At 42.7% G+C, this 18,082-nt stretch overlaps 2 protein-coding genes across 8 annotated transcripts in view; one reads left to right on the top strand and one right to left on the bottom strand.

The window, feature by feature from the left end:
* LOC110514277 (septin-7) overlaps positions 1–6,715 on the top strand; it is a 46,084-nt gene extending 39,369 nt beyond the window's left edge. For all 7 annotated transcript variants that reach the window (XM_036973739.2, XM_036973764.2, XM_036973745.2 and 4 more), the window contains 5 exons: positions 2,851–2,902; positions 3,024–3,152; positions 3,431–3,566; positions 3,680–3,825; positions 3,945–6,715. In XM_036973739.2, coding sequence (XP_036829634.1) covers positions 2,851–2,902; positions 3,024–3,152; positions 3,431–3,566; positions 3,680–3,825; positions 3,945–3,984 — 503 coding nt within the window. In that variant the 3' untranslated portion in view covers positions 3,985–6,715. The remainder of the gene's footprint in view (positions 1–2,850; positions 2,903–3,023; positions 3,153–3,430; positions 3,567–3,679; positions 3,826–3,944) is intronic.
* LOC110514811 (C-C motif chemokine 4) lies at positions 6,705–8,828 on the bottom strand. Its single transcript, XM_021594017.3, has 3 exons — positions 7,563–8,828; positions 7,239–7,359; positions 6,705–7,053 (listed from the first exon to the last, which is right to left on the bottom strand). The coding sequence occupies exons 1-3, from the start codon at positions 7,714–7,716 to the stop codon at positions 6,921–6,923; spliced, it is 408 nt and encodes a 135-aa protein (XP_021449692.1). The 5' UTR covers positions 7,717–8,828; the 3' UTR covers positions 6,705–6,920.
* Positions 8,829–18,082: the final 9,254 nt, after the last annotated feature.

Genomic DNA, 18,082 nt, shown 5'->3' on the forward strand with positions numbered 1-18,082 from the left:
TGCTCTGTGGTTGACCGTTTATCAGTCTTTCACTTTTTCATTCTTTCTTTTCTCTTTTTCCTTTCCATCTATTCTTTTCCATGACTGACAGAGGGCATTTTTGGTAAACAAAACCATCTCTCACTTTTTCTACTACTCTCCCTCAGGCCTTCCTCCCCTCTTCACCGTTAGGTTGCTGTGACATTAGGTTGATGGTCAGAGGTCATGGAGAAAACTAAAGGCTGTTCAGTGCTGACGCTACTCCTAGAATAAAGCAAAATCACCCTCTAACTTATGTTTATAGGGGCCTAATTATCTTATCTGTTTTTGTCATTATTTGGTCACTCATGAACACTCATACAATAATAGACATGTTAAGAGATAAAGGCACATTTGCACAAACTTATTGTATACATAATGTCAATGTATACACATTTTGCATGCATGCTCTACAAACATTCGCTCACGTATATAGCTACACACTCTTGCTCTAAATCCTGGTGCCATGATGCTGTTTGCTGGCACTCCATACCTGTAGTTGCACTCTGTGTCCACAGGGGGTCACTCACACTAGTATACTGATTCAAAAATATAAACTCAACATGCAACAAGTTCAAAGATTTTACTGAGTTGCAGTTCATAGAGGGAAATCAGTCAATTGAAATAATAATTATAATAATTAGGCCCTAATCTATGCATTTCACATGACTGGGCACGGGAGCAGCCATGGGTGGGCCTGGGAGGGCGTAGGGCGCTTTGGACCCTTACCCAGCCAATCACAATTAGTTTTATCTCCACAAGGGCTTTATTACAGACAGAAATACTACTCAGCACCCCTATCCCCCTCCTCAGACGATCCGGCAGGTGAAGATGACTCCCGAGTGGCGCAGCAGTCTAAGGCACTGCATCTCAGTGCAAAAGGCGTCACTACAGTCTCTGGTTCGAATCCAGACTGTTTCATATCCGGCTGTGATTGGGAGTCCCATAGAGGGCGGCGCACAATTGGCCCAGCGTCGTCTGGGTTTGGCCGGGGTAGGCCATCATTGAAAATAAGAATTTGTTCTTGACTGACTTGCCTAGTTAAAGGTACAAAAAATAAATAAAAAGATGCTGGATGTGGAGGTCCTGTGCTGACGTGGTTTACAGTGTGAGGCAGGGTTGGATGTACTGCCAAATTCTCTAAAACGATGTTGGAGGTAGCTTGTGGTATAGAATTTAGCATTTAAATTCTCTGGCAACAGCTCTGGTGGACATTCCTGCAGTCAGCATGCCAATTGCACGCTCCCTCAACTTGAGATATCTGTGGCGTTGTGTGACACAACTGCACATTTTTGTGGCATTTTATTATCCCAAGCACAAGGTTCAACTATGTAATGATCGTGTTGTTTAATCAGCTTCTTGATATGCCACACCTGTCAGGTGGATGGAACATCTTGGAAAAGGAGAAATTCTCACTAAAAAGGATGTAAACAAATTTGTGCGTTCAATTTGAGAGAAATAAGCTTTTTGTGTGTATGAAACATTTCTGGTATCTTTTATTTCAGCTCATGAAACATGAGACCAACCCTTTACATGTTGCGTTCATATTTTTGTTCAGTATACATTGCATATTGATGCATAGAGCATTTTACAATAAGTACCTGGTCATGAGCTAAGACATTCTTCACTGCTCTTGGCTCATTCAATGGAAACATCCATGCATGTATCATAACCTAACAAACATTCGTAGCTAAAGCACTCTGGCTTAAAACTCCAGATGGGCAGCTGACCTCTTGCTCGCGATATTTATGTTGTTTTAATGTCAGAGCACTGAAAACAGTGAGGGGGCAACAACCATTCAGTCCAGCATACATCAGGAGTTTTCAGCCAATCGGCCGAGGGTGTATCTCTCCATCAGCGCTACAACCCTGCTTTGTTGTGTCCCTATCACCCTTTGAACCCAACCCTCCTCCACTCCCGCCTCATCACTGAGGCTGGCCTGCCCTGCCAGCCATCATACCCCCTCATGTAACCCCTGGTTCAGTAGACAGTCAGGGTGGACAGACACGGGTTATGGGGGTCACCTGGGCTCCTGTGTGCCCTCCCTTCATCAAAGTCACTCAGGTAGGTGACATCTGGGGATTGGTTGGCAGATGGGGCTCTATGCATGCTCCTCATGGTAAGGTGTCCTCCTGAGATCCACAGCTGACAGCGGGATGCATATTAAGTTTAGCCCTAGAGGAGGTGGGGCCTGGGGAGAGGAGCCATGTTTTGATCAGGAAAGAGGAGGAATCCACATCCTCAGCAGCAGCACAGCGTCTCTGCAGTCCTTTTCCAGAATCCCATGTGATCTTCTAACCGTGTGTTTGTCTGAGCAGAGAGACTGTATCTAATCAGCTGAAATGAATGGCAGTAGGGCAGTAGTCTATCTGACTGTTGTTGTTTACTCCATGTATACTACTGAATGTCTGTCTGAACAGTGGTCCAGTGAGATGTCCTGTCTCTGTGTTAGCAAGCAGTGATAGGTTTGACGGTGTCTGTGTGTAAACTAAATAATGTGTCTGCTCAGTGAACAGTCTAACTGACTGAGCATGGCTCCTTTTGGCTCATGCATTTGTGTGTTGACTGTGTCTGTCTGTGTTTGACTACCTAACGGTCTCATCAGCTAATAGGCTGTGATTAGATTGTACACTTGACTAGCTGAGTGACCCAGTGCTTTTTGGCTCCAGAAGTAGAGATTGTCCCGTTTGATCCGAGAGCTTTTGTAATGTCGTTAGACACCAATTATTATTGGGAACTCTGTGAAGTGGTGTGTATTCTACCAGTAGACACAGTAATGATGAGATTCATCTCAAAAGGTCTCTGACATCTCTCTCTCTCTTCCTGTTTCAGTGGAGAACGGGGAGCACTGTGACTTTACTGTCTTACGGAACATGCTGATCAGGTGAGAGACAGAGGATGCATGCCAAAGTGATTTATACCGCAGCATTTACAGTATGTACAGTGATATCGTTAGAATTAGCGATATCGTTATTTGAGATAACATTAGCAATTCCCTCCTGTAGGACCCATATGCAAGATCTGAAGGATGTGACTAACAACGTCCACTATGAGAACTACCGCAGCAGGAAGCTTGCTGCCGTCACCTGCAATGGAGGAGTGGACACCAGCAAGACCAAGAACCAAATGACCAGGTAGGAGAGAGACCCTAATCATCAGAGGAAATGCCACAGATCTGATATGTTGAATAGTATTCAGACAGTAATAATCTAAATGATGTTAAGAGAACAAATAGCAATATCATTCATTTGCTATGAAGCTTATTTCATAGATGAACCTTTGGTTTGATACTTTAAGGTATTGTCATACTGTTGTTAAGTGACAGTTGACAAGACTATATTAGATGTGATTCATGAATCACTGGTCACTGTTAGTGATGCTTGTTGTCTTGTCTCTCACCTTTGACCTGTAGGAGCCCCCTGGCCCAGATGGAGGAGGAGCGGAGGGAACACGTCATGAAGATGAAGAAGATGGAGACTGAGATGGAGCAGGTGTTTGAGATGAAAGTCAAGGAGAAGAAACAGAAACTGAAGGACTCTGAGGCCGAGGTGTGTGTGTGTGTGTGTGAGAACCAATGGGGACAGGAGAGGTAGAGAGTGTTTGTCCGTGTGGGGGTGTGTATTTGGGTCTTAGTAAGTCTTTGCCACCCTTCCCTTCTCAGCTGGAGCGACGCCACGAGCAGATGAAAAAGAACTTGGAGGCTCAGTATAAGGAACTGGAGGAGAAGAAGCGTCACCATGAGGAAGAGAAGTCAAACTGGGAGGCACAGCAACGTATACTGGAGCAGCAGAAACTTGACGCTTCTAAGTGAGTGTCTGACACATTTACTCATCTTTTTCTCTCAGACAAACATATAGTATGCTTTATCTATTTCTCAATGTAATGCAATGCTGAAATGTGAAATGTTCCTTTGTCTCTTTTTACAGGACCATGGAAAAGAACAAAAAGAAAGGAAAAATATTTTAAGAGTTGAACCTATTCCTCCAATGAAATATTACAAACTTGTTTTTACATCCTTTTAGATAGTCACACGATCTGTAACCCGCAAACCACACCACACACACACCCATATTGTACTATAGTAGACATTCCATACCAACATTCCAAATGTATGTTTCTCTTGCAGTACATGTCAGACATGGACCTCACACATCACTAACTCACTCTCATACAGTACATACAACACACCCCAATTACTCACTCTCATACAGTACATACAACACACCCCAATTACTCACTCTCATACAGTACATACAACACACCCCAATTACTCACTCTCATACAGTACATACAACACACCCCAATTACTCACTCTCATACAGTACATACAACACACCCCAATTACTCACTCTCATACAGTACATACAACACACCCCAATTACTCACTCTCATACAGTACATACAACACACCCCAATTACTCACTCTCATACAGTACATACAACACACCCCAATTACTCACTCTCATACAGTACATACAACACACCCCAATTACTCACTCTCATACAGTACATACAACACACCCCAATTACTCACTCTCATACAGTACATACAACACACCCCAATTACTCACTCTCATACAGTACATACAACTCACCCCAATTACTCACTCTCATACAGTACATACAACACACCCCAATTACTCACTCTCATACAGTACATACAACACACCCCAATTACTCACTCTCATACAGTACATACAACACACCCCAATTACTCACTCTCATACAGTACATACAACTCACACACAGCCACATCGCTGTCTTGGAGTCTCTGCCAAAACCTTAACCTTTTATGTGGGAATGCATGTGAATGTGAAAGTCAATGCCTATTCTTGACATGGAGGAAATGATGTCCCTCTGATCTGAGTTTTACACATGGCAGGCACCATGCATAGTCATCCTTTACACAAGTGTACTACAGACTGTTTTCTAGATGCTGCTCTGGCCACTGAACTCGCCTGTTTCTTCCAGTAGAGGCAGCTCAAGTCTTAGACTATTCGCAAGCACACTCCATTGTGACATGTGTAAACACATAATCATATACAGTCTGAAATTCCCCGAACACCTGGTACATGTGCATGTTAAACACCACACTTGGGAGTGTGTGTCCAGGGGGGGGACAATGTAGGTGGTCATTAAGGGTTTGAGTCAGGTTGGAGAGTATAAGAAAAAAGGAAAATAATTGTGTGGAATGATGACAGTGAAAAGCAAAGTCAAGATGAATAAGCCAGGTTCAGGAAAAGGGATGACCTATCTCAAATGTGTGTGTGTGTGTGTGTGCGCGCGCACGTCTGTGTGTGTGTGTGTGTGTGTGTGTCTGCCTGTGTGTGTGTATAACTGTAAACTATGTGTTTGAGGTCCTAGATAATGCCTGATAATGCAATCAGAACCATGCCTCCGATTTTTACTAATAGAACACACGTAACGTTAACAGGAACATTGTCAGTGTTATAGCAACATTATCTGGATACTGAAGTAGATAATCATTTCCCTATTATATAGACGATATTACACAAATCGCATGGGTGTCTAAAACAATGATAACCGTGACAATGTTTTATGTGAAGTGATGGATTTTGTGGAAGCCCTGAACCTAAAGCCCTATCTATCCCTTGTCCTCTCTCTCCCCGTCTCGTCCTCTGTCTCCCCGTCTCGTCCTCTGTCTCCCCGTCTCGTCCTCTGTCTCCCCGTCTCGTCCTCTGTCTCCCCGTCTCGTCCTCTCTCTCCCCGTCTCGTCCTCTCTCTCCCCGTCTCGTCCTCTCTCTCCCCGTCTCGTCCTCTCTCTCCCCGTCTCGTCCTCTCTCTCCCCGTCTCGTCCTCTCTCTCCCCGTCTCGTCCTCTCTCTCCCCGTCTCGTCCTCTCTCTCCCCGTCTCGTCCTCTGTCTCCCCGTCTCATCCTCTCTCTCCCCGTCTCGTCCTCTCTCTCTCCCCGTCTCGTCCTCTCTCTCTCCCCGTCTCGTCCTCTCTCTCCCCGTCTCGTCCTCTCTCTCCCCGTCTCGTCCTCTCTCTCCCCGTCTCGTCCTCTGTTCTAAAGACTGTGCTGAAAGCTCTATATGCATGGGTTTGTCCCAAACGCATGGTGAGACTAACACTAAGCCACACTGTGTGACACCTCAAAACCCTTACCTCTCTGAGGATCGTCAAGTTTTATTTTAATATATAATGTATGGTTGGAGAACTAAGATTTCTTAAACCCAGTAGGATCATTACAGTAAGTGGTTCATAAGCCAATATTTTAGCCTAGTCTTGATTTTACAAACCTGTAGAATCTTAACAGATGCATCGAAGCCATGCAAAAGGGACAGACGCAGACAACACACATCTAGTATCTAACCCCTGTACTTCTTCTCTGGTTTACATTCATAATGGAAACGACTCAATTGTTATATAATTCACAATTGAACACAAACTCAAAATCACTGAATTAACAGAAGACAACCTTTGACCCAACCTACACTGGTCAGTAAAAGGCTCAGTTGAGCAAAGTTCTGAAACAAACTTTTTTTAAATAGTACTTTAACCAATCCCTTATCCTAGAAACCCCTTAAAAGGTAGTCCTAACTTTAGGAGGAGTTTTTTGTATTGTTTTTTTTATATGTACACTGTTTTCAGCTTTATTTGGTTCTTCCTTTTATCATCTGTTCTCTATCTAACTGTACATTATTATATTAAAGATGAGACTTATGTTTAAGTCAAATGTTCTCATTTTATTTAAGCAGTGGATTCTCACAGTATTCACATAAACAAAAAGGTGTGTACATCCTAACACTCCTTCCCCAATTCCATATGTCGCAAAATAGTAATTGCTGCATTCTAAGTGATAAACATGTCACTTAGAATGCATTGCTTGCATGTTGATGACAATATAGTCTTGTGAGGCTTGAGTCATGATGAGGAGGTTATCAAGGTTGACTGGAACCCTCAATGCCGCTACTTGTGGCCACAGCTGCTGTCTGCTTGACCCGGTTGAAGGCTTTCTGTACCCACGGCACACTTGACTGGAAGCAAATCACTCTGCCCTCAACAGTTCTGACCCTGTTGTAGAGGGATAATGGTACAAAGGAGAAACATCAGGCGGGTTCTATTGCTTGTATGATTGTTGCAAGTCAGTGAAAGTCAGCAGGTCTTCTGTCTTCCATAACTGAGACAATGCTAGGGCCTCAAACTATGCAGTTGTCCTTTTGGACTGTGGCATCAGAGGAAGAGGAACAAACACTTACACAAATGCTGGTCGGGGGCATCCACTGTGAGTCTTCTGGATGGAGTCGATCTTCTTGGGGGGCACTCTCATTTTGGAGAAGCTGAAACAGCAGCTGTCAGGTGATGACTCCAGTCCAAGAGCTGTGGGGGAATAAGATGTCAATTAGAACATCCTTCGGTTACTATTTCCTAGCATAAGCCATAAGGCAACCGACCCAAGATAAGTATGACAAGCTCTTTACAGGTATATAATCAAAATCATGAAAGGAGTCACCTAGCCAAGTTATAAAAGGGCATATAGGCACACATTGGTTACAATCCTTATGAAAACTTAATGAACTTACGGATAGCATAGGACTGGGATACTGTCAGCAGCAATAACCCAAGAGCCAAGCAGGTAGTCTTCATGATGATTTGAGATGTCGAAAGTCTGGCGTTTGACCTGTCTTTGTTTTGGTTCCTCTGTAGTCTGAGTCCATAAGGGTTGCATCTCCTCATATAAATACTGTCAAGATGTATGATGGAACTTCCAGAGTTATATTAATATTTCCTAGAAGAGAATGACATTATGATGTCCAATTTCCATACACCCCCATAGCCTGCCAACCACTACCATATCTATCATCTTTATATTCTACTTCCTTGTCACTTCCTTTTTGAGAGTCGGGACCGTAAACATGAGGCGATGAAGATAAGATTAAATGCAGTGCCACCACAGTTCTTGCAAATTATCTCTAGCAAACTTTGTCACCGGAAAGCGAATGACAAATCATCACAAAAAGTGGATGAAGCCGTAATGGGTCACACTGTATCAGCTATTTGAAGCTATGCATTCATCAACCAACATTCATTTAACAGTCTTCGAAGAAGCTGAACGTTCTGTTGTCCTCTTCCATTATTTAGTTGTAATAGGTCAAAAATGACTATACAATTATGATCACCACAAGCCTTAATAACAAACAATATTGAGATGTACAGTGCATTCGGAAAGTATTCAGATCCCTTGACTTCTTCCACATTTTGTTACGTTACAGCATTATTCTAAAATGGATTCAATTGTTTTTTTCCATTATCAATCTACACACAATACCCCATAATTACAAAGCAAAAGCAATGTTTTAGACATTTTTGCAACAAACAAAATAAATTACTGAAATATCACATTTACATAAGTATTCAGACCCTTTACTCAGTACTTTGTTAAAGCACCTTTGGCAGCAATTACAGCCTTGAGTCTTTGTGGGTATGATACTACAAGGTTGGCATGCCTATATTTGGGGAGTTTCTCACATTCTCTGTAGATCCTCTCAAGAGATGTTCGATCAGGTTCATGTCCGGGCTCTGGCTCGGCCACTCAAGGACATTCAGATACTTGTCGAAGCCACTCCTGTGTTGTCTTGACTGTGTGCTTAGGGTTGTTGTCCTGTTGGAAGGTACTTTGCTCCGTTCATCTTTCCCTCAACCCTGACTAGTCTCCCACTTCCTGCTGCTGAAAAACATCCCCACAGCATGAGGCTGCCACCACAATGCTTCACCGTAGGGATGGTGCCAGGTTTCCTCCAGAAGTGACGCTTGGAATTCAGGCCAAAGTCTTGGTTTCATCAGACCAGAGAATCTTGTTTCTCATGGTCTGAGAGTCCTTTAGATGCCTTTTGGCAAACTCCAAGTGGGTTGTCATGTGCCTTTTACTGAGGAGTGGCTTCCATCTGGCCACACTACCATTAAGGCCTGCTTGGTGGAGTGCTGCAGAGATAGTTGTCCTTCTGAAAGGTTCTTCCATCTCCACAGAGGAACTCTGGAGCTCTGTCAGAGTGACCATCGGGTTCTTGGTCACCTCCCTGACCAAGGCCCTTCTCCCCCGATTGCTCAGTTTGGCCTGGCGGGCCAGCTCTAGGAAGAGTCTTGGTGGTTCCAAACTTCAACCATTTAAAAATGATGGAGGCCACTGTGTTGTTGGGGACCTTCAATGCTGCAGAAATGTTTTGGTACCCTTCCCCAGATCTGTGCCTCGACACAATCCTGTCTTGGAGCTCTACGGAGAATTCCTTTGACCTCATGATCTGGTATTTGGTCTGACATACACTGTCAACTGTGGGACCTTATATAGCCAGGTGTGTGCCTTTCCACATCATATCCAATCAATTGAATTTACCACAGGGGGTCTTCAATCAAGTTGTAGAAACATCTAAAGGATGATCAATGGAAACAGGATGCAACTGAGCTCAATTTTGAGAATCAAAGCAAAAGGTCTAAATACTTATGTAGATAAGGTATTTATATTTAATCTATTTTAGATTAGGGCTGTAACGTAACAAAATGTGGAAAAAGTAACGGGGTCTGAATACTTTCTGAATGCACTGTATATATGCATGCTAGGTCTACTGTATGACCATTTTCATTTGGTCAAATGATACCCATGACATCAGGAAACCCCCAAGCATTTTCTATTTAAGAATTTTTTTTAAATGCGTGTGAAAAGGAAGTGTTGGGGAAGCTACTCTGAAAATATAGTTATATACAGTGCATTCGGAAAGTACTCAGACCCCTGACTTTTTCCACATTTTGGTATGTTTCAGCCTTATTCTAAAATGTATTAAATCATATTTATTCTCATCCATATACACACACTAACCCATAATGACAAAGGGAAAACAGGTTTTTAGAAATGTTTGGAAAAAATAAATAAACAGAAATACCTTATTTACATACTTATTCAGACCTTTTGCTATGAGACTCAAATTTGAGCTCAGGTGCATTCTGTTAACATTGATCATCCTTTAGATGTTTCTACAACTTGATTGAAGACCCCCTGTGGTAAATTCAATTGATTGGATATGATTTGGAAAGACACACAGTGCATGTCAGACCAAAAACCACGCCATGAGGCCAAAGCAATTGTCCTTAGTGCTTAGAGACAGGATTGTGTCAAGGCACAGATCTGGGGAAGAGTACCAAAAACAATTCTGCAACATTAAAGGTCCCCATGAAGACAGTGCCCTCCATCATTCTTAAATGGTTGAAGTTTGGAACCACCAAGACTCTTCCTAGAGCTGGCCGCCAGGCCAAACTGAGCAATCGGGGGAGAAGGGCCTTGGTCAGGGAGGTGACCAAGAAACCAATGGTCACTCTGCCAGAGCTCCAGAGTTTCAGAAGGACAACCATCTCTGCAGCACTCTACCAATCAGGCCTTTATGGTAGAGTGGCCAGACAGAAGCCACTCCTCAGTAAAAGGCACATGTCAGCCCACTTGGAGTTTTCCATGAGAAACAAGATTCTCTGGTCTGATGAAACCAAGATTTAACTCTTTGGTCTGAATGCCAAGCATCATGTTTGGAGGAAAACTGGCACCATCCCTAAGGTGAAGCATGATGCTGTGGGGATTATTTTCAGTGGCAGGGACTGAGCGACTAGTCATGGTTGAAGGAAAGATGACCGGAGCAAAGTACAGAGAGATCCTTGATGAGAACCTGCTCCAGAGCACTCAGGACCTCAGACTGGGGCGAAGGTTCACCCCCCCAACAGGACAACAAAGGAGTGGCTTCGGGACAAGTCCCCAAATGTCTTTGAATGGCCCAGCCTGATCCCGGACTTGAACCCGATCGAACATCTCTGGGGAGAGCTGAAAATAGCTGTGCAGTGACGCTCCCCATCCAACCCGACAGAGCTTGAGAGGATCTGCAGAGAAGAATGGGAGAAACTCCCCAAATACAAGTGTGCCAAGCTTGTACCGTCATACCCAAGAAGACACGAGGCTGTAATCACTGCCAAAGGAGCTTCAACAAAGTACTGAGTAGTACTTTCTGAATGCACTGTATATATATTGCTACCAATTACTTCACACTGGAAAAAGTTAAGCTACACTTAAGCTAGCCCTACAAAAAATATAGTTTACTCAACTAAACTTACTTTGAAAAAGTAGTTCACTACCTACAAACTACTTTGTGAAAAATTATCATATGTAAATCTGAAATGTAAATGTAGTAACAGGACACTTTGGGGTCATATAATAACAGAATGTGTAATTTATCCTATTAAACACACAATGTTTCAAGTGAGACTTAGTAAGGTATGTAGTGTGTAGTTCCAATAGTTAGCTACACCGCTACATGGCAAAAAAGTAATTAACTACTGAAAACACTATCCATATTTGAATTTACTTAAACTACCACCAAGCTACTGCAAAATGTTGTTAAATTACTAGTTGAACTACATATAGTTCACTACTCCCCAACACTGTGAAAATGTCAGTGTAGGACGCTGTTGCAGAAGTCTGTGGTGTGGAGCTGTCTGTGACAAGTGGAGATTGTACAGACAACAGATCTTATCAGATATTTTTTACACACATACATACAGTAGCATTTTCATAACAGGCTGACTCCCACACACTTGCAACCCCTCATTTTCAACCCTCACCAATTTCTACAGACAGTTAATCATTGGTATTCTGCAATAATGCTAATGAGATTACTTCAGACCTTGCATGTATGTTCAATCAATGTTAAATTAATGTAGAATGTGTTTGGGATTTGTTGTCCCCCACAATTAAATCAGGGAGGGGACTGTGGATCTGTCTCCGTCCATACACATTCTCCTTCTTATTTTAGTCAAATCTGATATCTCAGCCAGCGCGGGCCCAATTTTGAAGACACTTCTGTGAAATGTGTCTTGCCATAGAGATCCGGCATTTACTAAATGACACTGATTGGCCAGATGGTGGAGGTATGACAAGAGATAGGAAAAAGCTAACTTTGAATTTCACACCCCTCACCCCGTTTGACCTAAAGTATGAATCAGTCAAGGATATTCGTAGTGTAACACAATTTGGTACACGTTGCAAATACTGTCAAGACTCAACATATGCAAGAACATTCATATCGACCACACGGTGGCGCTTTAACGGGCACATGTTTATATCTTGATTTGTATTTGTGTTTGTTATGGATCCCCATTAGCTGCTGCCAATGCAGCAGCTACTCTTCCTGGGGTCCAGCAAAATTAAGGCAGTTTATACAATTGTAAAAACATTACAATACATTCACAACACACTGTGCCCTCAGGCCCCTACTCCACCACTACCACATATATACAATACAAAATCCATGTGTATGTGTGTGTATGCTATCGTGTGTATGCATGTGTCTGTGCCTATGTTTGTGTTGCTTCACAGTCCCCTCTGTTCCATAAGGTGTTTTTTTAATCTGTTTTTTAAGTCTAATTTTACTGCTTGCATGAGTTACTTGATGTGGAATAGAGTTCCCTGTAGTCATGGCTCTGTGTAGTACTGTGCGCCTTCCATAGTCTGTTTTAGACTTGGGGACTATGAAGAGATCTCTTCTGGCATGTCTTGTGGGGTATGCATGGGTGTCCGAGCTGTGCCCCAGTAGTTCAAACAGACAGCTTGGTGCATTCAACATGTCAATACGTCTCATAAATACAAGCAGTGATGAAGTCAATCTCTCCTCCACTTTGAGCCAGGAGAGCTTGACATGCATATTATTAATATTAGCTCTCTGTGTTCATATAAGGGCCAGCTGTGCTGCCCTGTTCTGAACCAATTACAATTTTCCGAAGTCCTTCTTTGTGGCACCTGACAACACTACTGAACATTAGTCCAGCTGCGACAAAACTAGAGCCTGTAGGACCAGCCTTGTTGACAATATAGTCAAGAAGGCAGAGCAGTGATGTCATGGACAAACTCCCCATCTTAGCTACTGTTGTATCAATATGTTTTGACCATGACAGTTTACAATCCAGGGTAACTCCAAGCAGTTTGGTCACCTCAACTTGCTCAATTTCCACATTATTTATTACAAGATTTAGTTGAAGTTTAGGGTTTAGTGAATGATTTGTCCCAAATACAATGCTTTTAGTTTTAGAAATATTTAGGACAAACCTATTCCTTGCCACCCACTCTGAAACTAACTGCAACTCTTTGTTAAGTGTTGCAGTCATTTCAGTCGCTGTTGTAGCTGACATGTATAGTGTTGCGTTATCAACATACATAGACACACTGGCTTTCCTCAAAGCCAGTGGCAATTAATTAGTAAAGATTGAAAAAGAAATGGGCCTAGACAGCTGCCTTGCGGATTCTGTTGGAAAGGCTTCCATTAAAGAACACCCTCTGTGTTCTGTTAGACGGGTAACTCTTTATCCACAATATAGCAGGCGGTGTAAAGACATAACACATACATTTTTCCAGCAGCAGACTATGATTGATAATGTCAAAAGCCGCACTGAAGTCTAACAAAACAAAACAATCTTTTTATCATCAATTTCTCTCAGCCAATTATCAGTCATTTGTGTAAGTGTTGTGCTTGTTGAATGTCCTCTATAAGCATGCTGAAAGTTTGTTGTCAATTTGTTGACTGTAAAATAGCATTGTGTCTGATCAAACACAATCTTTTCCAAAAGTTGACTAAGGGTCGGTAACAGGCTGATTGGTCGGCTATTTGAGCCTGTAAAGGGGGCTTTACTATTCTTGATTCTTGGGTAGCGAAATTACTTTAGCTTCCCTCCAGGCCTGGGGGCACACATTCTAGTAGGCTTAAATTGAAAATATGGCAAATAGGAGTGGCAATATCGGCTGCTAATATCCTCCATAACTTTCCATCCAAATTGTCAGACCCCTGTGGCTTGTCATTGTTGATAGACAACAATAATTGTTTTGCCTCTTCCACACTAACTTTACGGAACTTAAAATGGCAATGCTTGTCTTTCATAATTTGGTCAGATATACTTGGATGTGTAGTGTCAGCATTTGTTGCTGGCATATCATGCCTAAGTTTGCTAATCTTGCCAATGAAAAAATCATTAAAGTAGTTAGCAATATCAGTTGGTTTTGTGATGAATGAGCCATCTGATTCAATGAATGATGAGCTGAGTTTGCCTTTTTTCCCAGAATTTAATTTAAGGTGCTCCAAAGCTTTTCACTATCATTCTTTATTTCATTTATCTTTGTTTCATAGTGTAGTTTCTTCTTCTTTTTATTCAGTTGAGTCACATGATTTCTCAATTTTCAATAAGTTTGCCAATTGATTGTGCAGCCAAGACTTATTTGCCATTCCTTTTGCCCCATCACTCACCATACAATTGTTTAATTCCTCATCAATCCATAGGGATCTAACAGTTTTCACAGTCATTTTCTTAATGGGTGCATGCTTATTAGCAACTGGAATAAGCAATTTCATAAATGTGTCAAGTGCAGTGTCTGTTTGCTCCTCATTACACACCACGGACCAACAGATATTCTTTACATCAATAACAAAGGAATCACTACAAAACTTATTGCATGACCTCTTATACACTATATTAGGCCCAGACTTTGGAACTTTGGTTTTCCTAGATATGGCTACTATATTGTGATCACAACATCCAATGGATCTGGATACTGCTTTCAAGCTAATTTCTGCAGCATTAGTAAAGATGTGATCAATATATGTTGATGATTTCATTCCTGTGCTGTTTGTAACTACCCTGGTAGGTTGACTGATAACCTGAACCAGGTTGCAGGCACTGGTTACAGTTTGAAGCTTTTTCTTGAGTGGGCAGCTTGATGAAAGCCAGTTAATATTTAAATCACCCAGAAAATATTCTGTTGATATCACATATATTATCAAGCATTTCACACATGTTATCCAGATACTGACTGTTAGCACTTGTTGGTCTATAGCAGCTTCCCACCAGAATAGGCTTTAGGTGAGGCAGATGAACCTGTAGCCATATTACTTCAATAGTATTTAACATGAGATCCTCTCTAATCTTTACAGGAATATGGTTCTGAATATAAACAGCAACACCTCCACCATTGGCATTTCTATATTTTCTGAAAATGTTATTACCTTGTATTGCTACCACTGTATCATCAAAGGTATGATCTAAGTGAGTTTCAGAGATAGTCAGAATGTCATCTGTTACTAGCAAATTATTGATTTCATTAACCTTGTTTCTTAAGCTACATAAGTTAACGTGGGCTATTTTGAGCACTTTTCTTCTGGGAAGTTTACTTACTTTTATTGCTTTACTGGGAAGCTTAGCAGCAGTAGACATGCTCATGTTCTTCATGTTGCGCATGGTGAGCTGCACACCAGTGGACTTCCTCATAGGGCACACCGGCTTGGTGCTAACAGTATAACTCTGGTTCATAGGCACATGATTACTGCAGGATCAGCAGAGGCATTCAGGACAGTTAGACGGACATACATTAGGTTACTTACATTGTGTCTACCAACACCCCTGGTGTAATGTACATTTGCTGAAGCATTATGACAACTCTGCATCACAATGGTAGGGATTAGCTGAGCTGGGCTTGGGTCATTGATAAGTCATTGTCTCAATGCAGCCTTATAGTGCTGTGAAAGGTTCCAGGATCCCATATGATTTGGGTGGATCCCATCCTCCTTATAAAATGTGTTTTGTTTCCAAAAGCTATCGAATTTGTCAACAAAAGTTATACCCATTGAGCTGTAATGATCACATAGCCAGTTGTGAAGCGAAAAAATCGTTCAAAGAACTCAAGTCCTTTTGTTCACCTGACCTAGAATTCCTTACAATCAAATGCCAACCGCATTATCTACCAAGAGAATTCTCTTCGATTATAATCACAGTCGCGTACATCCCCCCCCAAGCAGACAGCTCGACGGCCCTGAAAGAACTTCATTGGACTCTATGTAAACTGGAAACCACATATCCTGAGGCTGCATTTATTGTAGCTGGGGATTTTAATAATTAACAATTAAAACCTTCCCCAACCAGAAACCGTGGATTGATGGCAAAACTGAAAGCGTGAACCACTGCTTTTAATCAGGGCAAGGTGACCAGAAACATGACCGAATACAAACAATGTAGCTATTCCCTCTGCAAGGCAATCAAACAAGCTAAGCGTCAGTATAGAGACAAAGTAGAGTCGCAATTCAACGGCTCAGACACGAGAGGGTCTACAGTCAATCACGGGCTACAAAAAGAAAACCAGCCCTGTCGTGGACCCCGATGTCTTGCTCTCAGATAAAGTAAACAACTTCTTTGCTCGCTTTGTGGACAATACAGTGCCAACGACATGGCCCGCTACCAAAACCTGTGGACTCTACTTCACCGCAGCCAATGTGAGTAAAACATTTAAACATGTTAACCCTCACAAGGCTGCCTGGCCCAGACGGCATCCCTAGTCGCGTCCTCAGAGCACGCGCAGACTAGCTGGCTGGTGTGTTTACGGACATATCAATCAATCCCTATCCCAGTCTGCTGTTCCCACATGCTTCAAGAGGGCCACCATTGGTCCTGTTCCTAAGAAGACTAAGGTAACTGAGCTAAACAACTATCGCCCTGTAGCACTCACTTCCGTCATCATGAAGTGCTTTGAGAGACTAGTCAAGGGTCATATCACCTCCACCCTACCTGACACCCTAGACCTACTCCGATTTGCTTACCGCCCCAATAGGTTCACAGATGACGCAATCACACTGCACACTGCCCTAACCCATCTGGACAAGAGGAATACCTATGTAAGTATGCTGTTCATTGACTACACCTCAGCATTTAACACCATAGTACCCTCCAAACTCATCATTAAGCTCGAGACTCTGGGTCTCGACCCCGCCCTGTGCATCTGGGTCCTGGACTTTCTGACGGGCCGCCCCCAGGTGGTGAGGGTAGGAAACATCATCTCCACCCCGCTGAGCATTAACATTGGGGCCCCACAAGGGTGCATTCTCATCCCTCTCCTGTACTCCCTGTTCACCCATGACTGCATGGCCATGCACGCCTCCAACTCAATCATCGAGTTTGCAGACGACACTACAGTGGTAGGCTTGATTACCAACAACGATGAGACGGCCTACAGGGAGGAGGTGGGGGCCCTCGGAGTGTGGTGTCAGGAAAATAACCTCACACTCAACGTCAACAAAACAAAGGAGATGATTGTGGACTTCAGGAAACAGCCCAGGGAGCATCCCCCTATCCACATCGACGGGACAGTAGTGGAGAAGGTGGACAGTTTTAAGTTCCTCGGCGTACACATCACGGACAAACTGAAATGTTCCACCCACACAGACAGTGTAGTGAAGAAGGCACAACAGCGCCTCTTCAACCTCAGGAGGCTGAAGAAATTTGGCTTGTCACCAAAAACACTCACAAACTTTTACAGATGCATAATCGAGAGCATCCTGTCGGGCTTTATCACCGCCTGGTACAGCAACTGCTCCGCCCACAACCGCAAGGCTTTCCAGAGGGTAGTGAGGTCTGCACAACGCATCACCAGGGGCAAACTACCTGCCCTCCAGGACACTTACACCACCCAATGTCACAGGAAGGCCAAAAAGATCATCAAGGACAACAACCACCCGAGCCACTGCCTGTTCACCCCGTTATCATCCAGAAGGCGGGGTCAGTACAGGTGCATCAAAGCTGGGACCGTGAGACTGAAAAACAACTTCTATCTCAAGGCCATCAGACTGTTAAACAGCCATCACTAACATTGAGTGGCTGCTGCCAACATACTGACTCAAATCTATAGCCACTTTAATAATTAAAAATTGGATGGAATAAATGTATCACTAGTCACTTTAAACAATGCCACTCTATGTACTGTTTACATACCCTACATTACTCATCTCATATGATATATACTGTATATACTGTACTCTATACCATCTACTGCATCTTGCCTATGCCGTTCGGCCATCGCTCATCCATATACAGTGGGGAAAAAAAGTATTTTTTCAGCCATCAATTGTGCAAGTTCTCCAACTTAAAAAGATGAGAGAGGCCTGTAATAGGTACACTTCATAGATACACTTCAACTATGACAGACAAAATGAGAAGAAAAAAATCCAGAAAATCACAAATCAGATTTTTTATCAATTTATTTGCA

The sequence above is a fragment of the Oncorhynchus mykiss genome, chromosome 1, assembly GCF_057628025.1.
Source record: "Oncorhynchus mykiss isolate SJ-2025 chromosome 1, ASM5762802v1, whole genome shotgun sequence".
In the NCBI taxonomy this organism is placed as follows: domain Eukaryota; kingdom Metazoa; phylum Chordata; class Actinopteri; order Salmoniformes; family Salmonidae; genus Oncorhynchus; species Oncorhynchus mykiss.